Raw genomic sequence first — 27427 nt, forward strand, 5'->3', positions numbered from 1 at the left:
GACATACTTGCCGGACGCAGCTCGCTACAGCAAGTGCCAAAGGAAGCCGACTCTCCAGTTGACCCACTGATCATGAAGCTGCCCTCTCCTGCCGAAAATCGAGCTGCAGTGTTTCTGACTCCCCTTGCGGGGTGTTGGGAAATCGAGTCCCGAGAAAGAGTTACCAGACCTCCTTCATTCTAACAAGGTATGGAGCTGATTAGAACCTAGGGAAACCTTTGGTAGATTCTTGGCAAAAACTAAACCTATGCTAAAGACCATATTTACTACTTCCCTTGAACTAGACTTAGGTTAGGTACATTGGGGTAGGCATATTTTAGAAGCACCAGTTAAGTATTTTAGTCTATCTTATTTATGTTTGTATTTTTATATGGCTTAGAAACCATACAATGCTCTTACAGTATTATTTCATAATACTATTCTCGCTGTACGCATTATACTTTGCATTCTGTCTAACGATTGTAGCAGTTCACCTCTCGTGCATGAGAAAGAAGACTGTTCAATAAACCTTTTATTGAAAACGACCATCTCTCTATTTCTCTGCAACTCTGTAAAAACGAAGCATGCACGATTGACTGAGTGAACTAGTTATCTATTGTTCCCACGACTCCGAGAGATATGTTCTTATTCTTGGGGAAACAAAGTTGTCATGTTTATGCGTTTGTCAGAAACTAATCCCTTCTTGTGTATTCGATTAAGTTTCTAGTGACCTCTTAGCTAGCTGGCACTCACTATTAAGTTTAGTATATTCAATAGAGACCTATTGACTTAAGTCCTACGTCAAATCTATAGGATATATTATTCCAATGCGCAGAGCCTATTGGGAATATAGGAACTACACTACATGGCGCTCAACGTTTGGTAAGGCACTAATATAACGCTAGATACTAAAGTAACTCAGTCCTGTTTTTCCCAGAGACCCCTTTTTCCCGTAAATACTCCAATAGACATCTGGAGTGGGTAAAAGGAAAATATCCGCCATAGCTGAGTAGGACGAAAATCCTATGTATTAGCTTTTTGGTTTGTTCAACGTTGAAGGATACAGTGTTCCAAAATATTGTGCCCCTTATCTTTGTTTCCTTGAAACTTGCTCTGCAAACTTTCAGTGAACAGAAATGTCCCTAAACGGGGATAACAATCCCGGGACAAATGGTGCTACAGGCGACGACGACGTACAAGCTTTCAACACAACCGCTTTTATTGAAACCGACGAGGATGCTATAAGCATTTCAGAAAATTTAAGGAAAGCCATCACTATAAAACGTATTAGAAATGGCCTATCAGCATGAGGTGGAAGGGTAGTTTTTGTGATCGAGGCACATGAATATCACCAGACAGAGGTATTCTATTCATGGACAGTCTTCCTTGAAGCAAATCCAGTAACAAAAGTGTTTCACTTATGCAAAAAAGATGAACCACCTGAGGAATACATTCCTTTCGAGGATATTGAAATTCCACTAACATACCAAGAGCATGTGCTCTGGTTTAAAGGCGCCCTAAAACATATAAATCACGTTACCAGGCTCGGTCCACTAGGTAGACCAGGAGCAACATGGCCGGTATTAGCCAGCTACACACCACATCCTAAAATTAATATAATGACAGATGCGGAACTACGAGCTCAACTAAAAGAGCTAATCAAAATCTACAGACAGTTGGTTCAATATGTCATGCGGACTCTTAAAGTCCAACCGGCAATAATGATTCCACAACACTCCCCTCACCAGGGGAGCACAAATAAAATTACACCACAGACTCTACATTCGGTCGTTGGCAAGTTACCCGCAAAACGAGAACAAATTCCATTCTGGATAGCTCAAAAAATTACTCAAATGAAGCAGTATTTCCGAATACTCCCCCTCATGAGAAACACAGAATTTTAACAATCTGCTTACCAATGGGAATCGCACCACATCTGGAGGACTGCGACACTTGGGGTACAGTCTTTGCTGCAATCTACACTAAAACACATGGTGTTCCGTCTATGGCGGTAATACCAGATGTCCTGAAACAGATTCAAAATTAATATGGGGCAGAGTCTGCTTTAAATCTAGGTATGAAATTACTGAAAGATTTCAAACAGGTCTCAACAATAATATTAGCTAATATTAAAGGTGAAGCAGCATCCGTGGCGATCTGCCAAAAGTTGAAGGAATTTGATGTAACTGAGCAACCACAAGAACTGGCCAGAATAATTGAAAAATCCTATGAAGAATTAGGCACAGACAGTTTGGGTGGGAAACAAGTTAAAGCCCAACTGTCCGAAGGTCCTGAAAAGGTCTTTAATAAAAACACTCCTACACCTATTAAAAAGAAGTGGGAAATAGCAAACAAACTTCTAAAGAGAAGCGTTATCAATCCAGAGGTAGGTCTCCTCAAAAGGAGCCCTCTGAAAGGAGGAATAACCTCAGGAACAGGGATAGTTTGAGAAAACCTGATAGATATCAAGATACTGATACATGTTACTCTCGTACCTTTCAGACTTCGTCACAGAAATCCGAAAGAAGAGGATGGTAAGAACACAAGGAGGAACACGTGAAGTCCAAAGACGATCAACACGTTCAGAAAAACAAGAAACCTCAATTCACCAAAAAGAAGGTAGCAGGTCTAAAAATCAGACATGCCGAGGATCTTGAGGACACAACTCAAGAACGGGGAATGGGCTCAGACAATGTTGGACAGCGCAGCAGAAGTCACCATAGCTCGCAAGAACTTGAAGGATCATCTGGAGACAGTGGACTTGAATGAATTCATTCAAGTTGAAACTGCAGATACCAGGGTTAGTTGTCCACATAAGTTATATGAAATAACAATCCGGATGGAGGGGACATACCAAGAAAAGTGAGAGCACTCTTTTTGGAGCGACTTTCTAAGGGTTATGACATTCTTCTAGCTGAACAAGATTGGCCACCGAATTTGTCAGGGAGTGCCCACATAGCGAAGACATCATTATGCCAGCCTTCACCAACCACATTCTAATTCATTTAAAATATACCTATGCCAGGAAATGGGCAGTAACCCAAGTTCTTGCATTATATAAAAATCATGTAGGATGGGATGAGGACTCTCCTCACCATAACATCCAGTTAAAAAATCAAGCAACTGCACAGAGGCAGTACCCAGTTACGCAAGAAGCTAAAAAACAGGTCAGGGAGATATTAATCAACTTGAATACCAAGTGGTGATTGAAACATGCACCTCGTCAATGAAAAATCCTTTGTTTCCTGTCTCCAAACCAGACAATACATATCGTCTAGTATTGGATTACAGACACTTAAACTCTTGCTGCAAAACCTTTCAGTACAAACGTACATAGTGCAGCCTTAATGAATAACATTGTGCGTAAAAAATATAAAACCACCTTAGATATTGCTAACGGTTTCTTCTGTCAAAACATTGCACCAGAAAGTAGGTATTTGACCACTTTCTCAATTATGGTGACACAGGGTCAATTCTGTCGTCTCTCACAGGGATTCAAGAATAGTCCTGGGTTATTCTCAGCGAGGGTAACAGAGTTACTACAAACATATGATGATGAAGCTTTATCATATGTGGATGACATCTATCTGACAGATGATAACTTGGATAGGCACTTGAACAGGGTGAATAAAATTATATTGGGATTCGCCTCTGAAGGGTATAAATTCAATTTGAAGAAATCGAGAATTGCCCATCTCAACGTCCTTTTTCTAGGATATGAGTTATCAAGTGAAGGCAAAATCCTGGCAGCCAACTTTTTAGAAAAGTGTGCGCTGCTCCAACCTCCAAAAACACCGCAAAACTTAGTCGATTCTAGGTTTCCTGAATTTTGGAAGAACTTACATTCTTAACTACGCAGAAATGGTTAAACCGCTCTACGAACTAATCAAACCTGATTTTAAAACAGTTAATTGGACACAAAAACACACCAAAAATTTGCATTCATTGCAAATAGACGTTAGCAACAAAATGTTTGCAAACACGCGTAAACGTCTGCAATTTAGTGATCCAAATCATTCCAGGACAATGCGGATTCACGTACTTAACTTTTAACGAAGGTGAAAAAGTACCAATAGCATACAAATCACACTTGTACACACAAGCTGAAATGAAATTCACTTAAACAGCAAAAATTCTGACAGCGGTTCAAACTGCAGTTGCAAAAGAAAGAGCCCTCGCACAGGGTAAGCGCATTATGGTCGTTACACCTGTACCTGCCTTAGAGGCAGTGACAAAAGCGAGCATTCCAAATGCTAAAGCTTTACATCCAAGATGGATACAATGGGTTAATTCTCTTGCTGCAAAAGACGTTGAATGTTTTTGATCCTTATTTGAAAACACAAGCATTTCTACAATACGAACAAGAATGTCCTCTGCCTATTGAAATTCTGCCTCTAGATCAGTATGAATGTATAATTTATATTGACGGATCAGCTCAACCCGCTAAGGAGGGTAAACAAGCCTATGTGCGCGATAGTTAAAGGTCGCTGGCGCGATGGCAAATTCCGGGCCAATGGTCACTAAAACTCAATCTCTGTACAGCTCAGCGAGCTGAAATACAAGCATTCAAGATGGCACTTGAAAATAAAGATCGCGAATTCCCTACACTCAGTGTGTGATTCCTATTATTGTGTTTAATCTTACAATGAATACTTGCAGAACTGGATTCAAAATGGTTACAACAATGCAAAAGGTGGCACAATCAAGCATAAATTGCTTTGGGAACAAGTAGTTCAGTTACGACAAGGACTACAAAATGCTCATGTGATACATACACTGAGTCATCAACGTGATGGCGTTCACAAAGGCAGCTGTGCAAACGGCTTCCGTAGCTGCAATCACTCGTTCAAAAACTAAAATAGATGCCGAAATAATGCTAGCTGTCAGTGCTACAAGCAAAGGCAGCAGTGCAGTGTTACCTGATAAGTTTCCACTCAAATACTCATATATAATTGATGCAAACTCCGTTCCTTATGCTCGAATCCCTGGAGAGGGGGATAGAGTAATTCCAAACAGGACACGTAGAGTAGTTTTGATACACGAAGCACATTTAGGAGAGGGTCTGATACATCAGGGGATCTCGAAGTCTATACTAGAATTAAAAGAGACGTACTGATGGCCAGGGATGAATACTCACATTCACACATTTGCAATTAACTGCCATGACTGCAATAGAGATCGCAGCAGGGAACGCCGCCAGATACCTGACTACAGTGTAGCCAGTCCAGTACAGACACCATTGTTAGACAGCATTAGACTTTCTACACGCAGACGTCCCTATGGACAAATGCGGTCCCACAAATATTAAGACAAGATTCATTTGTCTGTGGCCTCAGCGCTCGCCTGAGGCTCGAACTGTTATAAAAGATTTGCGAGTCTTTATCGGCACATACGCAGTCGGCACGCTACAATCTGACCAGGGACCTGTGTTTAGCTCTCGAGCTTACAAGGAGGTCATGGCCAAATTGGGCGTTGCTTTGCGGTACTCTAGTCCATTCCATCTTGAGGGAAATTCGGTAGTGGAGAGAAAAATCCGGGACAAAAAGCAATCTATAACAGCTAGGGTATTAGGTGCGGGTGACGAGTAGGTCAAACATCTAATAAGTGTCCAAAGTAGTCTTAATAATCTGCCAAGACGTTCTCTAGGGGGTATCACTCCATATGAAGTCCTTTTTGGAACCAGAATGATAGTGTCGGACCTCGATTGTCAAACTTCAGTGGTAGACCAAAAACCCTTTGATATCAAAGACCGTTTGGCTGTTTTACAGGACTTAAATGAAATAAGAACGAAACAAAGTAACGTGTTCCTGAAGCCAACCACCACTGAAGAGAAACCGACCGTCCCAGCAAGGTCTGTCTGGATTCCTAAGCTTGGGGATCTAGTCAGAGAGAAGATCGCGGACAAGAAGGAATAGGAATTTGGGCCTTCTTACAGACAACCAGTACCTGTCCTAGCAATCCACAGATCAAGAACAGTATTGCTGCCGCCCCTTGCTGGTAAAAAGGAGAACAGGTTTGTGTCAATCGACCTGGTCAAACCACATCATGTGGCAGGTCATAAGCAGTAGGCCAAGTGGACTCCACCAATGTAGCAGACGCCCTAATCTGGCTACTATCCAAGAGGTTCAAACTGAGAGACTCATTACCTTTAAAGAATCTGCAGTGCGAAATGAAGGTCTATGCAACAAAGCTATGGAACTCGTACCTCTTGAGACCCAAATAACAGTTCGTCAAGAAACACCTCTCTATAATGAAGTAGCATCCGACTACACAAATGTAACACGTGATCAAGTGGTCGTGATCAAGTGGTTCCAGCGATTTCAACGAATCCTGATGCAATCCCTACAATTGACAGAACTGGCTCTGGCTATTTCATTAACTTTGATACGTTTTCTGAGGATCCCAGCGAACCTGAAACAACGCCAGTAAAAAGAACTTTGAAAGAACAAGCAACAGACATTTTTCAATACTTGGAAATGACTTATCTGGTTTCACCATGGATTGAACTTTGGATTGTGAAGGGGGTGCTTTTCCTTCTACTTTGGTTGACTCTGGTAATAACTTTGGGATTGTTGATAAATGGAAAATGTGTTAAAAAGGACACAGCAAGTAAGAACATCAACTTACTCCTCAAGCCACACAAATCAACTCATCGTGAACTAAGAGACTTGTCATCAGTGAACATCAGAGCCAAGCTATACCTGGTGGTATAGCTTGGGACAGAACTGATTATGACATTTATGGCCAGGCAGAGCTGTTGAAGATTCCACACCAGTTCAAGATTTCCTTGAATGGCTTTGTTTCATCTAGTACCTTTTCTGATGATTGGGACTTCGAGACTATTAATAATATGAAGTCAGACTTAGAAATGTCTGCAAAGGTTACAAATCATGACTACTTAGATGTTCATCAGATTATGAACAAATGTATTATTATAATTACTATGGTCATCATTTCTTGCATAAATCTGCAAACCCTAGAAATGTATTGATGTATAACCAATAGGAACATTGTCCTACGCCACCAAAGGGTAGCTCAAAAACATTTTGTGGGAAAATGTCCATACTTTTCAGGTTTTAATATTTCCAATCCAGAATCATTTTACTTTAAAAATGTTAATAAGACAGGAATGAAAAGTATGCTGACAAATACCTAACTAATTTATTCTGCGATCTTTTATGCTCAGCTGTCTTCACTCGGTTTCCACTATGTAAAGACAACATTGAGGCAAAAACTGCCTGGGGCACAAAAGACTGGCTAGTGCAGGGATTAGAAGCCTTATTTAGAGCCTGCATCATGCCAGAGCAAATTATGTTTTTGAATGACACTGTCCAACAGACATCTTGTCTTGGGCTAGCCAAGATAAAAGATCTAAACAATCCGTCCATACCTACACCTACACCTGATAGCAATAACTATTCAGAGGGGGAGGTCGACGTGCATACTATTATTTTGCATCACAATAGAACAGATCCAGATTGGAAAAAATGGTTAATCTGGCCCACAGACACAAACACCTGTCAAGATAGATTCCTGAATAAAACACGGGTGTTCAAATTCACTAGGCCAGATCCAAGATACGTTCAGAGACAGCATCCAGGAATAGTAACAACATACAGTGTAGGGAAACTGCACCTTGAATGGTTACATAGGTCTACACTCAAGGATGTAAAACAACACTTATCTTTACTTAAAGATGGCGCTGATCTAAGGGACTTCTTGCAAGGACCTACAAACCCATAAACGTTTTATATATGCCGGTATCTATGCTGCTTATAATGAAGCATGGAAGATTACGCAAGCAGATACTGCAGAAAGAATACGAGAAATTGATTGTATTAATTTAGAGAAAACTCTCTCTGTAGTTGACAATGGGTTAACAACTCTGTTGTCCAGGATATATTCTTTGGACAGCATAGTATCCTCTGCCATAGACATCATGGAACAGGACTTAGTCATGTTGCAACATGGTCAGTCGCAAATACGTTCTATCATGCTATTAGGCTGGACGTTACAAAACCTTCGTTCAGGCTATGTGCCTTGGCGTTTAATCAATACTACGTCACTGTTTTCAGAATTCAATCTCACTGATAAACAGATCAAACTGGCACACAGGGGAGCAGACTATACGGTGCTGAGCATTGAAAAACTGGAAAGATTGCCATTTACAGTCGCTGAAAAGCCAGCCACTGAATGGATTATACACGGAACAATCACTCTGCCTGTTACAATTATCCATTTTCAATATTGCCTAAAACATATACCAGCAGGCACATATGAAAGGTTGGGTAAAGAATATATCAAGACATCCTGGGAATTACCATACACACACAGATGTTGGAGAGGGGGAAAGAAGTGTTTCTTAGAGGTATAAATTGTGAAAACGCACTAAGCGGTTCTCTCCTTTGTCAGGGTATTAATTTACATGGGGCCTGCGATGGTTCCTCTAACAACTTATCCTGCCACCTGCAAGGTTCACCAGCTGCGATGATTGATCCAATTTTTGGACAACTTTCTATTGGAAGTTACCTCATGTTGAACGATCACAACTGCTGTGGCATGTTGCCAGGTTTATGTTACCTCGTAACTGTGTCAGCCAGGGTCACTTGTTGTATGCAAGTATTGTTTCCAAAAACCAAGACAGACCGGGAGTCGCCGTTAATGCCTTCAATGAACATCTCTTCTATACGAATTGATACTTTAAGCAGAATGAAAGCCATCCTTTTACAGAAATCTGTGCCACTGACCTCGGCCAGAGACCTATGATCTGCAAGTCGCAAGGACTTCTGCAGAGATACATGCCCTCTTAACTACAAATTGCCCTATATATTTCTCGGAAATGTTAAGTCGTATCTTAAACAGGTCTGATACGAGTGGTATTGTACATGTATTTAAGAGAGTTTTTCTGGGACTTTTAGCACCTTTTGAAGCAGTCCTAGGAATATTTCCAAACTTCGTGCACTCTGTGTTTGGCGGATTGCCTCTCATTTTGGACTCGCTGCACGGATACTATTTTGGCTCCTACTTCTTCGATATGGCAAGCCAATCCATGAGTGACACCCAGATCACCGTGGAGACAATTCTACTAGCGATGACGTGTCGTGAGCGCAATTTTGGGATTACCTCGTCTAAGAGAATTAAATACCACATGGTTTCTATCATTCAGACCAATTTGGCAAGATTGAATCTTACCTATTCTACGCTGCCTGGTATGCGGAGAAGAATGCCTGTTAGACACCTGTCTCACACTCTCATTAGTCATGCCAACGGATGTTGATACATTGCTTAACCAGTAACGGCCCATGCACTGCGTTGTCCCCAGCGGCTACCAATTCTGATGACGGCATTCATTGAGATCTCACAGAGGCAAAATGCTGATGGTGAGGTACTAGAAACAACAGGCACAACATTGCTAATGCGACCAATGCTGACGGTGATGCTTCACATCTATGTGCGGTTGATCTTCTTAACAAGGTAATCCAACTTTCACCTACAATGGTAGACTAATTCTTTACAGACTTAGAAGATTTGATGTTTTCTCCAGACAATAACACTGACTCTTGATTTGGCACACAGTGTTCTGAGATACTCTGAATTCAACCTTCATTTTTCAAAACAAAGTTCTAACTTTGAAACTCTTTTTTTATGATTATTAATTTTTTCCAAATTTGTATTTTTCATTTTTTGGCACAGAGTAATCTGCTTAAAGTAGAACTATTCATAGAGAACTAGAATTCTCTGAAAACTTCCAAAGACAATATTTGACCTTGTCCACATTCAAACAGTTATATGTAATCTGACATGAAATGGTTTCGGCACCTTTTCTTTTCCTGTATTTACGAGCCATTTTCATAAATGTATTTTCGTGATTCATTCAGACAGCATTTACAAATGTCAACTATATGCTTGGAATGAAACATTGCTTTAAATGCGTACAGCACAAATGCTCTTTTAGTGTACATCCACACCAGCCAAAATACCTTACTTTATGTTGTTCCTAAAACTCACAAAAATATAATGCCACCACCCGGACGCCTAATAGTCTCGGGTATTGGATCATTATTAGAACCCTTGTCACGCTACTGCGACCATTTTCTGCAATCCCTGGTACAATCGTTCAGCACTTACCTAAAAGACACCAAAGACCTACTAGGTCTAATAATGGCCCTGCCCTATGACCCTAACACTTCACTCCTGCTGAGCCTCGATGTGGAGAGCTTATACACTATTCTCCCACAGGATGACACCCTCCGAGTACTAGGAAATGCCTTGAACAACTCCAACTGGCAACTTCGAACTTCTACATCTTTCGTTCTTGAGTGTGCTACACTTGCACTAAAATAACATTTCTTTGAGTACGAAGGCAGGCTCTACCTCCAGAAGTACGGAACCTCAATGGGGAGTGTCTTCGCTCCCGGTGTAGCAGGCCTGTACGTATAAGACTTCGAGAAAAAAACATCTACTTGACAACGACCAACCACGAATTCCCCAAATCAAATTTTATAAACGTTACATTGACGACATCCTATTGATTTCGGAAGGGACCAGTGAATCCCTTGTCACATTCTGTGAATGGCTCAACACATGTGATCCCAATCTCAGTTTCACAAACAATTTCCACAAACAACAGAGCACATTTCTGGATCTGGACATTGAAGCGGCAGGAGGAGGTCTCAAGAGCAAAACTCATTTCAAACCCACCGCTCGTAACTCTCTACTTCACTTCACCAGTTTCCATCCAAGGCCACTTTGCGAAAACCTCCCCTATTGCCAATACCTCCGGCTACGCAGAAACTGTAGCGAAATCAAAGATTATAAGTCCCAAGCCATAGACCTGAGCAACAAACTACACCAACGAGGATACCCCAAGCACATTACGAACAAAGCCAAAAAGAGGGCCAAAAACCAGAACCGCGAAGTACTTATTGAAACACAAACGCGAGACTCTATAAGCACTAACATTTGTGACAACATACAACACAGTTTTTAACAAAGTGTCACAGATCATCCGGAAGCACTGGAAAATACTGAAGACAGGCAATCGTAACTGGGCACCACCCCTTCTCTCTAACAAGAGAGCCAGATCAATAAAAGACGCCATAGTGTCCACTAGACCGACACCACCAGAAAGACCTGCGAGTACTGTTCTCAATGCCTGGGGGCTCCCTGGCATCACAGGTCACTTCCCGTGCGGGAACTGCAGTGTTTGCCACATCACTGAGACCGTGAAAAACCTCAACTTGGAACCAGGAAAGATATGGGAGTTGAGAAAACACTCTTAACTGCAACACTGAACATGTCATATATAGGATCGTCTGCCCCTGCAACCTGACATACATTGGCATGACAACTCACAAATTCAAAACAAGGATTTGCGAACACCGCAGCACCATGCGGTGCAAGAAAAACACCACCAGGATGACAAACCACTTTTTTGAGACTGGCCACACGACCAATGACATGAAATGGGTGGTCATAGAAGCACTAGACACCAATTTACCAAACCTCCAGAGCCGCCTACTTTAGAAAGAACAGACATGGATATATAGTCTATCAAGCCACATCACAGGCCTGAACGACAATATCCCCTGGAACAGTCTCAGAAGACCATAGACACCCAATGGAGATACCCAGACTTGTGCACCATCCTCTTGTGTATCAGAGCTAACCTGCGGCCACATCACTTTTCCCCTCTGACTAAACCAAACACATTATGCCATATAAATTAGCTAGAATGTGAGACCAACAGAGTGAGGCCTTCTTATACATTGCGCCAGACACACCACCCAGCCTGCGCAACCCATATCATTAGGCCTTACTGGCTTCACCCTTCAGGCTGAACCCACCTACCCCCTATACCACACAGCGAACCGCCACCATCATGGGACTCCACAGGTCCATAACTTTCACTCTGGTCGCCTACTCCCCGCTCGAGTACACAGCAGAGTTCTCATTTTATACACCACGCCCGATGCATCATTATAACTCCTCGAGCATAGCATCATTCCAATATGGACGAGCGCCCAACTTCGCGCCATGGGCCTTTTTGCGCATGCACACCCGATGACAAGCTGTCATTATCCGCGCATGCGTGCGCAATAGCATTTCACAGCAGCGCATGCGTGCGCGATAACTTCTTACCTCTACGCATACACAATGAGTCCCGCCCTCCCACCCCCACACTGGCACATGCTCAACTGATGCAGCTGATACTTAAACCAAGCCCGAGCAGGGCCCCCTTACCATCTGGGACGACAGGAGACCACAACAGGTTGTTGGCGGGTTACACTCTGATACTAAGTAAGGTTGTGCTGCTGCTAGAACCAAGAGACATCCGTGAGCATTTTCTCTCTTATGGCTCACATGCCTCTCAAGCCGACATTTCTCTCCCCAGAGTCTGACAGAGGAGCGAACTCCTCCCGAGCCCAGATCAGCTGTTAAAACTCAACCATAGTGTAATTATTTATCTTTCAACAACAGCACTGCTTTCTGAAGCGATCCTGCTTCCCTTGCATTTGCTTTTAATAGCGCATATCTTTATACCTATGCGCCTCGCATGACGGAATAGTGCCCGTTTCCCACGAGTGCCTTCACTTGCATAAAGCCCACGCACGGCTCATTCATCACTGTGGATAGCTTCCACACTAACATTCTGCACCACTGTACAACACGGTGGCCACATCCAACATCGTGACAACCCTTGGTTGCCACTTCATTGTCACTAAGAAGCCTGACAGCTTCATAGCAACGCTAAGACTGGATATTACCATACTAGCTGCTGCACAACTTCTGCATGTAGCATGTCCACCATATTTATATATGTATTTAAATGTACTAATCACCATGCAGGTCAATTTGGATGACCATAGCACTTAAGATTGCATTTTATGTTGCTTAAATACCACTGTAAATATGCTGTCTGTCTGCCATGTGTATATACATGTTCTGGGTTGTTCCGTTTCCCACAGGTCCTTTTTCTAAAAGTTTCCGTAAGTACGTAGACACGCAGTCCACACACCTTAGCGCATGTGTAGGTGCTAGTTTTTCACTTTTTTCACATGACACTACACACTTTGCCACTCACCACTATTCACGGTCCTGAAGAAAGCCCCCTCCTACGTTCCCCTGTGGGCTGAAACATTTAGACCTACCACATAGACAACTATCAGATAATTAATTATTTTTTAGTTGCAACACACATATTTTTAATCATATCCTGAGCCGCAGCTAATAAAAATACACAGGCAAGGATTCTCAGAGGTATTTTTAATTCACATCACATCACATCACATACTTGCACCACACCAGCTACGCTGTAATCAGGCGTCGTAGCACAACCGGGAGGCATTCGGCCACCCAGTTGGGATCCCAATGATTAAGCATGACACCAACTAGGTTGGTGTGTGAGGGGTCTTTTAACAAACCCAGTGGGTTCCTAACACGGCCTACTAGTGATTGTACCACACATAGATTGGGTTTGTCCATCATTGTTTAACATATATTACACAGGGGATACGGACACAACCCTTCCTTTCCCTTGCTCTCCCATTGTTTTTGACATGGATGAGTGAAATCTCAAACTGGATGAAGACATACTGTCTAAATATGAACGCCAAGAAGACCCATTTCCAAGTATCTCGGGATTATCATCATCAGCAAACTCGACATAACATCCGAAGCCAACGACGTCACCGACTCATGCCTCCACACCCTGAAGATGCTTAAGAAGATTTTAAAATGGCTCCCAATCAACACCCGGAAAACCGTCATGCATGCCCTCGTCTCCAGCAAATTGGACTACAGGAACACCTTCTATGCCAGGATGAAAACAAAAAAATCTCATTCAAAAGCTGTTGACCATTCTGTATTTAGTGGCCAGAATCACTCTCGGCCTCACACGCTGCACTCGCATCACACATCACCTTAAGGAGCACCTCTTGCTCCCCTTGCACAAACTGGCACAATTCAAACTTCTCTCCCACAATTTCAAGGCACTACATAACACTGGCCCAGCCGACCACAACAATCGCATCTGCTTTTACAAACCTTCTAGACACCTCCACTTGTCCAGAATTTTCCCCTTGTATCGGTCCTACAGTTAGGAACGGTCTGCCACTACACATGAAATCCTCCTCCTCCTCACTTCTTGAATTCTGCAAGAAGCTGGCTTTTTGAGTAGTTCCACTAGGCCTTAAGTTTGGCTACGCTCACACCTGCTTAGTGCCAGGATACCCTCCTGGGTGATAGTACACTCTACAAACCTACATAACATAACAGGTCATTAGGCTACCAGACTTACATTTACAGATGTACGCTGTAGCAGATGTCTAACATCTAAGTGGTGAAAACTTCCATTTAAAGTTGCATGCATGGGCATTTTGTGTGGAATGAAGAACCCTTCATGCATCAGCTGAAATGCAGATGGAATGAAACCTCTGAGAATAATGTAACTGGTCTCTTATGGATGTGTGTAATGACGCTCTGTACTGCCTGAGATTTCCAGATAAGTGTATTTTTTGCTATTCTGCCCCTTTCAAGAAGATTCTCAGTTACAAACATATAACTGAGAATCTGCTTGGAAGGTGCAGCAAAGGAATTACACTGTATGAATCTAGTTAAATGTTAAGGTACCTTATAGGCCAATGAACCCTGCATTTTATAAACTATCTCTAAGCTTTTTGGAAATTCTGCTGAAAATTGCACCTTTGTATCAACAATTTCTGAAAATGAGCTCAGGACAAATTAATCTACAACACTTCTAGGAAGGGTCAACTTTACATGGTACTCCTTGGAAGTACTGGAAATGTTATCAAGTGCCCTTTAAGAGCATATAACTCATTAACAAACAGTGCTACTTTTAATCTCTCCTGTTATGTCTGGTTTTTAGGGTGTGTTACGCTGTTACATAAATCTGTAACACTTATTTCGGATTTAGCCCCAGAAAGCCTTTTCTGTACCACCAGTATGCTACTGTTGCTGGGCCTGTCCTCCTTCAGTCTCATACTGGACTGAGCCTGCTGTTGCTGCCCAGATCAACCAGGGCTACTTTTACTACAGCAAGGTTAGTGCTAGGTCTACTCTCCATGTCCTACATGTGCTACATTGCTTTGTCAAGGAATGGGCCTGGAGTGGACAACATCACCATCAATCATCATCCACTATTCTCCTGGGTCTTTGCTCACTGGCTAGTCTACCTTAGATGTGGCCTAGTTTGAGTTTAGGGAAGAGAACAATCCAATGTCCTGTCTTCAAATACAACTTCTCCCTCTTCGACCTGAGCAAAACAGGAGCCCTCATCCTCCTGGACCTCTCGGCTACATTCGACACTGTAGTGCTAGAGGCACTCTTATGGTCTGACAGCCTGTGACGACCTTTGACTACCATCATTTTAATTGACTTTGGTGTGTTATTTTATCCAAGCCTGAATGTACGACGTCCTGCATATGCCTTGTTTCTCTTCTCGTAGTTTTGATGTGGGAGCTGTCACAGTAGAACAGACTTGCCAAACCAGAACGTGTGGGAAGTGCATTTGTGTACTTATTGGTCTCGAAGTGCAGTCTTATGAGCAGTGGTGCACAAATGTGCACTGTGTTGTTCATTGAGAGATGAAGTATGTGATGCTACAGGCAGAGGTGCATAAATGTGCATTGTGTTGTACATTGGCAAGTATTATTAAGTTCTTACTATTGGCTATCACATGGCCTCATGTCAATCTGAATTCTGACTCTCCCTTGCTTGAGCTTTTGTGTGCGCACAGACTGGCCCCCATAGTGTTTGGAATTCGCGTGGGTTAATCACATTCAAGGATTGTTTTGTCAGATATTGTTTAATGGACCCTGGAAGGCTTTTGTAAGCTTCCTCAAGATGAAGGCTGGAACATGTGAAATGTAGAGGGAACGTGGGAATTCCTTCCTGCCGTGGAATGCTTGCCTGGAAGCTGGCCAGTTCCAGTAAGTTTCCATGGCGTAGAGGAGAAGGGTCTCAAACCTTCTAGTGTGTGTTTTGAGATTATAAAGCTGAGGGTTGTCGACTTAGAAACTGGGATTTTGGAATCTGAATGGGGATGGACACGTCTCCTTCGGTACAGCGGACCCCTGGTTGCTCAGGCTCTTATCCCCGGCTGTTAAATCCCCTGGTCTGGAGTGGGCTAAGATGCAGTGTTTGCACCAGGTGAGGTGTTGAGTTTTGATTATTGCCATTGTGATGTGTGGCCAGTGGCTTTGATCATTTGAGGTGTTTTCTTTGTGATGTGTGAATGAGTCAGAGTGCACATCCAAAGTAATCATTTGATGTATTTAGTGTATATATCTTTCTGATTATTTCTCGCAGGACGTCCAGTACTATTTGCTGCTTGTTTATTCATTAGTATTATTCATGCATTTATTTAACAGTTGCATTTACCAAGTGTGTTATTAGTGCTTGCATATAAATATATATCTCTATATACATTTGAATGTGGTTCAGTTGGCATCTGGGAAAGCCTTTCTGTTAGAGAGTATTGCATAAATAAAACCCCAAGCTTTATTCTAAAAAGAGTCTTTGCATTTTGTAAAGTAAACCCCTTTCAAGGTGTTGTGTGTTATGTCTCCTGCTCCACTGTGTTTGAACCACCCTGTGGGAGATTCTGTATTATTTGAAAGGCGAACCAAGACAGACACCATCTCCCATCGCACCCTATTCACCAGACTCAACAACGCCGGCATCCAAGGCAATGCCCTGACTGGATACGCTCCTTCCTCCCGGCAAAACTCAGCGGGGCAGACTACCTCCCTACCTCTCGGAACCGACAGAGACCAACTGTGGAGAGCCTCAGGGCTCATCCCTCAGCCCCACCGTGTTTAATATCTACATGGCCCCCCTCGCTACCATCGTTAGGAACCACAGGATCAACATTGTCTCTTACGCCGACGACACCCAGCTGATCCTCTCCCTCACCAAGGAACCCAACATCACCAAACAACTTCTAAGAAGGGATGAAAGCCGTCGCCACCTGGATAAGGAACTGCTGCCTGAAGCTCAACTCAGAAAAGACATAAGTCCTCATTCTTGGCTCCACCTCCCAGCATGGGACGACACCTGGTGGCCCTCACCCTCGAAATTCCCCCACCCGACGGACCATTCACAAAACCTCAGCATCATACTAGACTCATCGCTCACAAGGAACTGCCTGATTAACACCGTTCCTCGACTTGCTTCAACACATATTTCGCATGCTCCGAAAAGACTTTCAGATGGATCCCAACCGAATCCAGAAAAACTGTCATGCACTCACTCATCAGCAGCAGACTGGACTACAGCAACGCTCTCTATGCCGGAATCAACAAGAAACTCCTTCGCAAACACCAGACTGTCCAGAACGCTGCAGCCAGACTGATCTTCGACATCCCCCGTCGCAGTCACGTTGCAGTCACATCATCCAATACCTCCGCGACCTCCACTGGCTTCCAGTCGAAAGAAGAATAACCTTCAAACTCCTCACCAAAGCATACAAGGCCCTTCACAACACCGGACCTGCATACTTGAACAGCCGCCTCTCCTTCCACGCACCCAAAAGACACCTCCGCTAAGCCCAGCTCTCTCTGGTCCCCGTCCCACGCATCAACAAGACCAGAACAGAAGGAAAGTCCTTCTCCTACCTCGCAGCCAAAGCCCGGAACACCCTTCCCCTCTGGCAATCTCTCACACTGTCGCAGTTCAGGAAGGACATCAAGACCTGGCTCTTCAGGTGATCCCAGCACTCAACGCAGCCACCAAACCTCCTCCTCAGTGCCTTCAGACACTCACGGGTGAGTAGTTGAGCTTTACCAACCGTGATTGATTGACTGACTGAATGCCTAGGTGAATGCCTAGCTTTTCTACAGGAGATGTTGGAAGTAGACTGAGGACATCAGAGACATTTATAATTTTTAAAAAACATTTTATTGATTTTAACAGCTGTAGTTCATTGTGCCTGGGACTCCATCACCATCCTTTCTTACCTCCCACCGGTTCACAATGCTGGTGTAATATATAGAGTCAATAACAGTATACGGTTCTAAAAAGTTCCAAAAGAATATACTTCAATCATAACACCCAAACAAATAAAAACCCTTCCAGAGGGTGGTGAAACACTGCCTATGTGGCAATGGAAGTCAGGACCCGGCGCTGTGGCAGCACATCGCCACTATGTTGCCTTTACTCATCCCTGCGCACAGTAGCGCCATTGGGGGTTTCTAGCTTGGTGTCAGCTAGTATCTCTTGGCTCACTGAGGTCTCATGTACCAACCTCCTTAGGATGAATCCTCTGCGGAGAAGGGGTTATTTGTACTTGCTGCATTTCTTTCTGTTGAATTCAGTACTCCTCTGAATCTCCCAAATGTCTTGTACAGTTATTTTGCATTCAACATTTTTTAAACTAGTAGCCACTTTATAGTACCGTTTTAAAAATGCAAAGTTTATAGACCCATGCCAAATACTCAACAAAGTTACAGAAGTGACACAATGTACTAGCGTTTCCAACATCACTGTGAAATTACATTGTACCTATTTGTAAACACAGTACTATGTTATGTGCTTGGCATATTATATTGTCCATCATTTATTTATTATTTAACTTGTCTCTGGTCTTTGAGCAAGTTACTGGTTAGAGTAGAGTAAAATTGTTTTGCTTGTGGAAAGTGTATCTAAATATTAATGCTACCAAGAATATTCCTCAATTTTCTGAGCTACAAACTAATTGTCCTAACTCCACTCACCCCAAACCATGCCCCAGTCCACCACATGTACTTTCTGTTGGGTAGTCTGTTGCTTGACCAAGCTATGGCAATAAAGATAGACAAAAAAAATAGAAAGGCTGTTGCCAGATAATTTGGCAACCCTATTAGAGGGAGCGGTGGCCTCTCTGACTAGTTCATTATGTTGTACAGAACCTGGTAATTGTTACTTTGCCACGTTGCCCAAATTACAGAGTAGATTTATGTGACCTAAGAACCTTCAAAGCACCTTTACTATGTAAGGTAATTTTATAATCCCTCATCTGTTAAATTACTACTGTATTACCACCTGAAAACCAACACATCTAGTATCCCTATAAACAGGAGACCCAGAGGAAAGCATACGTGAACTCTTTTTCGTTTCATGTGGTGTTTCTTTGTTAGAATGCAGAAGAAGGTCTTTTGGTCAATCAAACAGAAGGTGGCAGATTATCCAAAATGTGTAGAATCTTGAAAAAATATTGTTTTTGTCCTAATCACCGTTGGCATTTATATTTTGCAATGAAAATGCTCTATATAACCTGTGTTTCAGCTATCAGTTGCTGATATGTGTAAGTCAGGCCACAACTACCATAAAACTGGAAAATGTAGGAAAACCTACTCATCCTGGTGTGTTCTAAAATGTGTTTCCCTGTCTAAGAAATACAACAAAGTACAGTTACATTCTGTTAATATCTTATGCAAATCCACCTTATATCTGTGTGTGGAAATAAAGTGCCAATGAGTGTTGCACCAATAAATCCCCTCGATAATACAGGGAACAATTATAAAATTGTCAAGGCACTATCCAATACAAAGAAGGCAAATGCTTTTGAACAATGTCATAGGTACATTTTGAAATACTGCATTGGTCCTGAGGTGTCATATTATCCTGATGCTGAATGGGGTAAGCATACGCATGCATATATGCATGTTTTATGTTATCAAAATTACATTATTTAATTTTAAGCAAAACATGTTCAATTAAAATGTCTGCTTTAGTAATAAAATGGTTATGTATACCCTTGCATTAAATAGAATAGAAAATGCCTTTCTAAGAATAATGCACCAATTATATGAACACTGTGCAATTCAGTAATGCAGTTTATAGACATTTAAATAGACAGAAACAGGTAGACTCAAACTACAAATAATTTATTTACAGTTCTCTTAGAACAAATTGTTAAAACCTAAACATAATTACATCGGCAGACTATATAATGTTCGATATGGAGTCCGTTCTCAATATATGAGCAAGCTATAGATGATGTATGAATGTGTTAGCACATTTCCATAGCTGTATGTTGAATATTTTGACTCCAATGAGAGAATTATTAAGTAATCTTGCCATTTACATTTACCTTGGTCGCCCACAAAAGCTTTTTCCATTTGAAAGGTGCTATTTTACAATTGAGTATTTGGGCTTTTTTTTTTATTCTTTAGTTCTCTCAACATTTGTTAACAGCTGAACTGTGCTTGGCAGCTCACTATCATTTATAGGTAAGTAATTGAAGATGGGTAGGTGGATGTTTATCTGCCATGGCAAGTCATGTGGAGTAGGCCTTACCACCTCATGCTTTTGCAAGATAATGGCGCCCTGCCCATTTAAAAGTTTCATAAAAAAAAAGGTAAAATTAAAAATGCCCCACCTTGTACCTACCAAGGAACAAATACCTAGACCAGCAGGATTTGGTGGTCGGCATAAAGCCATCATGAAGCAACCACCATATGGAAATAACATGCTATGTCTAGAAGAATACTTAAAGTGTGTACATACGTACAAAAATTTACATATAACTCATTAATAAACACAAATATATTTTACAATGCTTTTGAGTCAAAACAATTCCATAAATCATCATAAATACTTTCATTGGCAGTATAAAAAATAGAAATGGTTGTTAGGTAATATAAGTAGCATGCCATTTTGCATTAACTTACAAGACTAGCATTTATCCTTGCAGTATTAATAGTTAATTAGTGTGCCCATTTGAAGGAGAAGAGACTTTTGGTCATTTTTCCTCAATTCGATTAAAAATCACAAATTGCCACGCAAAACATAACATTTTGTCATTAATATATTAATTTTGATAACATGCGTTACATTATTCAATTTACTTTCCTGTAGACTCTTTAGGTGCAGGGGTACATAGTGGGTCTAATATCTGCTAGCAGCAAGAACCATAATTTGGGCATTTCGAGCTAGATTATTCAATACAGAATGGAAGGGAGCATGAGGCTGGCCAGTGAGATGCTCGATACCTCCCCCGCACCCTTTAAAGATGTTTATCGGCAGTACCATTTTCACACATTATTTTTTTCTGAGATCCCACCGTGCGAGCCCATTCTTTTAGAAAACAGAATTCCCCTTCTCTTTAGGTTGATTAGAACAATGTGTAGTCGATATGAGCCCGGATCGTACGGCTTCTGCCCACGAGTGTGTATGACTCACGCTTGCAAAATTGTGAATAGGAGCCTCCATATCACAGCGCTTACATCAAGTGATGCGACTCCCTCTTATCTTCGGCACCTTAAATTTGCGCAAAATAAACTACTCTTGGAATTGAATAAAAACTGGGGCAGAAGGCCACACGAATCCAAAAAACAGAAATCTGTATAAAACATAATTACCCGAGATGTTTGCTGGTTCACTGTAGTAACGTTTTCGTGCAGTTCGTAATTAAAGTGTTTCTACAGGAAAGCAAAAATGATGTTTCACCACTTATTGATAACTACTACAAATGCTTTACATGATGCATGGCAATTAAAAATTTAGAATGTTTTAAGGCTTAATCACGAGTAGTGTGAGCTTTTTTTCCAATTTCATTGTAGCTCTACATGATCTACTTAGGTTCAGTAGAGTTACCCAAATCAATGAGATTTTCACTAATTTCATGTGTATTAAACGCTCCATCATCTGGATTGCTGGAAACAGGGGTGGTTTCCTTGGTTTTGTCTCCCATGTGTATCTCCTCCTCCACTTGGGCCACTAGTCAGTCATTATGGGTTTCAACCTGTTCAGGGACTGGATGAAATGGAATGCTGAACACGCGTATTTGTAGATGACCAGCAATCTGTATGCATACACCAGCGCAATATCTCAGTAAATCCAACAAGGAAATGATCTACAAAAAAGAAACATGTTTAAAATAAATATGCAAAGTATTCACAAAAAGGCAAACTGTAATGCTCATTTAGTTAAATGTTTCTAAGTATAGAACATCTTCAAAGATATGTACTGTAAAGATCTGAACCAAATGTATGTTCTTTGCAGAAGTAAAATCTGTATCCCCACATGAGATGGATGATGCTTCCTTCAGAGTCATTAAAAAATCATCTATTTCGGAAATGTATCACAATTTCTACTTGTTAAATATGAAAGGAAGCTGTCATATCTTTCTCAGAATTTAAATCTCTTGTTATGGACGGAAGGAAGATTCCGCCTTCTCTTGAATTAATCAGTGTATACATTTCAACTGCAATGATTACTTACCTGTAATTCTCATTACTCTTAGTCCTACTCGTCCCCGATCCAGTCATAACAAATGAGGCAGTATTTTTTAATTTATTTAAAACACAGTATTTATTGAGTGCATAGGTACCCTAATACATCCCAGTACTAGCAGCAAGACAGGGAAGAGCAAGATGGTTCATAGGGAGGCATTTTGAAACAGCCATGTTTTGAGGAGCTTTCAAAAAGGGAGATGTCCAGGCTCTGACCGAAAATGTACAGTAAGAGTATTCCAGGGTCTGGCTACGTTGTACGTGAAGGACTTCCTCCACCTCTCACCCTATTTACTTTGGGGATTACTGCCAAATTTAAATTAGCCAAGCGTATCAAATCACAGACGGGAAACAAAACAGGAAAAGCTTGCTAACCCCAACAACCCTCCTGTAAAGGTCTATAATACAATAGCCAACCCTTAGCACTTCATGAAATACTAAGCAAAACAAAGGCCCGATTCTGGGAGGGTGGTTGGGAAGTATGACCGGTCGTGGAAGAGTAGGACTAAGAGTAATGAGGTTTACAGGTAAGTAATGAGGGAATTACAGCCACGTCCCTTGACCCAGTCATAACAAATGAGGTATACCAAATCAGATACCCAAAAGCAGGACTTTGACATACCTTCAAACACCAAAAACCACACAGGACAGAAGTACACCATAGTGATTATATGCCACACCCCAGGAGCAATCAAACAGGAGCAGTAGGCACCACAGCCTGTAAAACACCACTCCCAAAAATCAAACAAACAGGGCGAGTACAATTCAAATGGTAATGACTGATAAACATATGTTCAGACGCCCAAGTCCCCACACAACAGATTACATCCAAGGGTACGGCCTTGAAAGCGGCCCACGAAGCCAACACTTCCCCTAGAGGTCCTAGCTTTAACATTGCAATGACAAGGCAAGTCAGAGCACTGATATGCCAAAGAGATAGTGCCCAAAATCCAACGCCCTAGAGTTCATTCGGAAGCAGCCTTCCCATGCGCGCAAGACCAAAAGTCACAAACAGGTTGTCAGAAGTACGAAACGCAGCAGATCTGTCCTCATAAGCAGAGAAAGCACGTCTAACATCAAGGGTATGCCACAACTGCTTTCAGGAGAAGGAGATGGACAGAAAGAACGCAATATCAGTTCATGAGAGGAATTAAAATGAGACCGAACCTCAGGGAAAAAGCCGGTATCCAAACGTAAAACCACAGCATCGTCCGAGAACTGCAGAAAAGGAGGAGAACAGCTCAAAGCAGAAAGCTCCACCCATCTCCTGGCCGATGTAACAGCAATAGGAAAATCACCTTAAAGGAAAGGGACATCAAATTCACCAGAAGCAAACGCTAAAAAAGGAGAGGACTGAATAGAGCGAGGGACCCGAGAGAAACCCCCTGCAGGGACAGGAGAACAGTCTGCAGGGCAAGTGAGAGAAACACTCAGAAAAATTGGATGATCAAAAGCCCAGCATCCAAGGAAAAGGAAACAGAATCCCTGAAAGCATGAATAGCCAACCACTGACCCTTCAAAGGAGAAAGAGCATAGCCCCAAGAAAGCCATCAACATAGAACTGAAGAAAAGATGACAAAGTAGAACCCCAGTGAGAACCCTGGACCACCGAAAGAGTTTGGGCAGGCAAAGCCAGCTTCCCCAGGGTCTGCCGCTCAACCACCAGACAACCAAGGACAGAGGGACCAGCGGTTGAGGACTGGAGAAGAGAGAGGCTCTGAGGCAACATCAGGTGGACCCACGCCAGAGCCGTCAACAACGGTAACCATGACGTTCGAGGCCATATTGGAAGAACTGCCACCACATGCACCTTTTTCTGTTGGACTTTCAACCTAAAGGAGGGGTAAAGGAGGGAAAGCATACAGCAACAGAAGAGGCCAAGGGATCGACAATGCAGCCACACCCAAGGTTCCTACCTCTGGAATCCTGGAACAAAGGTCGGCAGAAGACCATTGGTCTTGGTTGCAATTCAGACAACAGAACCTCCGGCAGACTATGCGGAACACCCTGGACGAGAGATAGTGATGCAGTGAGGAAAGAAACTTGTGGCTCACAGCAGCCACCACATCATTGGCCGTGCCCCTGATGCGTTGAGCAGAAATGGCCTGGAGATGGAGCTCCACACAACTCGCCACAGCACAACCCACCTGATGCAAGGAACGACTGCAAGTGCTGGCCCGATGGTTCACATATGGCCCAGGAACCGTGTTGAGGGACGGCAGTAGAACATTGCACCCAACAGGCGTGGCTAGAGTAATCGAAGGGCCCTCCCCACAGTCTATAGCTTCCTCTAGACAGAAGAACGAAGGGACTCTGCCCTGGTCCAGACATTAAGTATAACTGTGTATGAAGAACCAGTAGAAAATAAATAAAGGAACAAAGAAGCCACTCGGAATTCTGTTTACATTTGTTTGACGTACAATAGCTACTGCTGTCATGTTTTCTGTTTTAATTTTAACGTGTGCTGGGGATGTAATTATGTTAATTCTGTACACATGCAATACTGTCTCGGCAGAGTAGGGGGGTCTTTTGCAGGAATATAACATCGGGGTCTTGCATAAGAAGTTAGCACCATACCTTGCGTCGTTTGTTAGGCGTATTTAGCCCCTGTGTGCTAAGAAATAAGAGTTTAATGTGTGGATTGCCAGCCATGCAAGAGAGGAGTAATGTGTGCCTTCGGAGAGTGCGTAAGGATAGAAGAGGCGATGTGCAGAGAGGTATATAGTTCCTCTGGGGGCAGAAGAGTTATGGCCCCAGTCACATGGGAGAGGCAAGATTTGGTGGAGATAGGGGCCAAAAGGATGGGTGTAGTTCAAGGGGGGTGGGCGACAGGGGAATAGGTGTTGCAGAAAGAGGATCCCCAGCATGCTCAACGACCTAAAAGGGAAAGAAAAGAAGTTAAACAAAAGCAGACGACATGGCCAGCAGGGCTAAACTGTTCCATTCAAGTCCTGTAACTGCCAGTACTCCCACAGGGAGGCCGTTTAGGAGAAGTAACTCTCCTACGGCTTCCATTAGTGGGGGCGTGAAGAGGAATGGATTCTCAGGGGCTACCAGTCCTGCTGCCTGCAACGGACGAGGTAGGAAGAAGTCCACTGAGGAGCAGCAGCAGTTTTGGAGTGCCAGACTATGTCGTTCTCTTCTGAGTCCATTGCTGCCAAGTGTAGTACAGAGGGGGCTCAAGAGATGGTGGCAGGTGCTCGAACTCGACCCGCTTCCCGGTTATGGTTACTTGGTTGAGCAGATCTCGGGGAGGGCATCCAGATGCATGTCCCCAGATCCAGAGATCGAGGCGCTAGGTGAGGGTCCTCTCTCCATGTTGTAGATGTGCTAGATATCCTGTTTGGCTTCTTGGGCGGCCTGGTTCCTATTGTTTTTGTGGGAGCGTGAGGTCTGTACTGTAGCCCACTGTGGCTTCAAGGGGTGCCTGCTGGGCAAACAAGTTGGGAGTTGATCATCCCCCTCTGAGTCAGGTGTCAAGCCCAGGAGTTTTTGGCCTCTCGTAAAGATTGGATGATCTTGCGCCTGCCCTCCCAGGTGAAAATGATAGTGAAAGAATGGCCCTACTGATAGCAGATATTAAGGTCCCATAGTTTATCAGTGATGGGCTTGCAGACTTTACGCCTTCGTAGAGTGATCGGCGTGAGGTCCTGAAAAGTTGGATCTTGTGCCCTCGAAAGACTATGTCTGCCTTCTTCCTCGAGGCTTGAAGGATGGTCTCTTATTTGGTGAAAAAATGCACCCTCGTTAGAATGTCTGGAATGGCATCAGGGAAGCCTGGAACCAGAATCACCCGGTGGGCTCTGTCCAACACCCGAAGGGAGGCTAGTCATCGCCCCTGATGGCGTGTAGGAGGCCCACCCGTGAAGGCCATTAGGTTCATGCCCTTTGTGCCCTGCGGAAGCCCCTTATGCGAATGTTGCTCTTCCTGCTTCTGGTTTCCAGGTCCTCCTGTTTCAACTGCAGTTCTATTTGCTGTTCTTAAAGGGACGGATACTCTGCGCCATAGTGTCTTGTGTTCCTCTGAGCGGGCATCAACAGTACGTTCCAACTCATCCATGCGACCACCTATTTCAGTGACCTGACGTTTGAGCTTGTGGATGCAAGACTTGACATCTGATTTTTGTGATCCTACTTTCGGATCTGATTTCCTGTAAAAATGTGCTTGTATAGGCCTGTGTGATGGGCACAGTGGGGGTGTCATCAGAGACGGAACCAAGGGGTGTAGCACCAGAGGGGTCCATATTAGCAGGGGATGCCTTCTGCCACATAAAGATGACTGTGCTATCTCTGCTTTGACTGCTGGGGTTCTCTTTAGCTGATCTACCTAGTGTTGTGACAGTATGATGAATGGCTTCCCAATATGTGCCAGAGTGTGGGAACTTGAATGCTGGTAGAGAGTCCTGGGCGTGGGTGGAGGTAACGCCGCAGGGATCCACTCTCAGCCTCCACCTACAAGATGTGTGGCACAGGGCGGAGGTCCCTTTCCAAAAAGGTGTACGGTCCAGCAGCGGGGCACAGCATGCCCAGGCTCATTGTTTAATTTTGATATCAAACTCATTATTATGTCATTATAGACTAATGGATTGATTGCAAATCCTGCCATTTGCACATCGCCACTTTAATTTGCACTGGGTTGATTAATTTTAGAATGCTAATCTTCGTAAAACGTGAATGCCCTCCCTTGTTTGAAATTTCTCTTTTTTATCCAGTCTTTGTATTGTTACTGGTTTATACTGCTCAACATAAATACATTTGTTTTTTCAAATGAACAGCCCACATCTGCACAGTTAAAATAACTATTACCTAAGGTGATGCATCTGTTCCAGGCCCTCCCTATCAAGATATATACTTTTTCAGACAGCCACAGAGAGGAGAGCAGTAAATAGATTTGTGTGGAAGGGAGCTAAAGTTGAGGTGCAGTTAAGATTGCTGCATCAAATCAGATAGGATGATGCGCTTGCCCTATCAGATTTTATTGCGTATTATTGGGCTGCACAGTTGTGGGTAATTACTGAATGGTCTAGACATGTCACAGATAAAATTTGGGGTTTCATGGAGCATTTATCTACGGGCAGACCCTACGGGACCTGAAATGGCTCAGAAAGCAATTCAGTTCCAGAAATGCATATCTTTCAACCCCAGAGGCTATGACTCAAACTATCTGGGATTACGCCACTGAGAGGTGTGACCACATTCCACTCCCATACACA

The 27427-nt window shown here is 42.9% G+C and overlaps 1 protein-coding gene across 2 annotated transcripts in view; it reads right to left on the reverse strand.

The window, feature by feature from the left end:
• Positions 1-27427, reverse strand: part of CHPT1 (choline phosphotransferase 1) — a 448829-nt gene that overhangs the window by 125967 nt on the left and 295435 nt on the right. For both annotated transcript variants that reach the window (XM_078675086.1, XM_078675079.1), the window contains exon 8: positions 21725-21835. In XM_078675086.1, coding sequence (XP_078531212.1) covers positions 21725-21835 — 111 coding nt within the window. The remainder of the gene's footprint in view (positions 1-21724; positions 21836-27427) is intronic.

This window comes from Lissotriton helveticus, chromosome 1_1 (assembly GCF_964261635.1).
Source record: "Lissotriton helveticus chromosome 1_1, aLisHel1.1, whole genome shotgun sequence".
In the NCBI taxonomy this organism is placed as follows: Eukaryota; Metazoa; Chordata; class Amphibia; order Caudata; family Salamandridae; genus Lissotriton; species Lissotriton helveticus.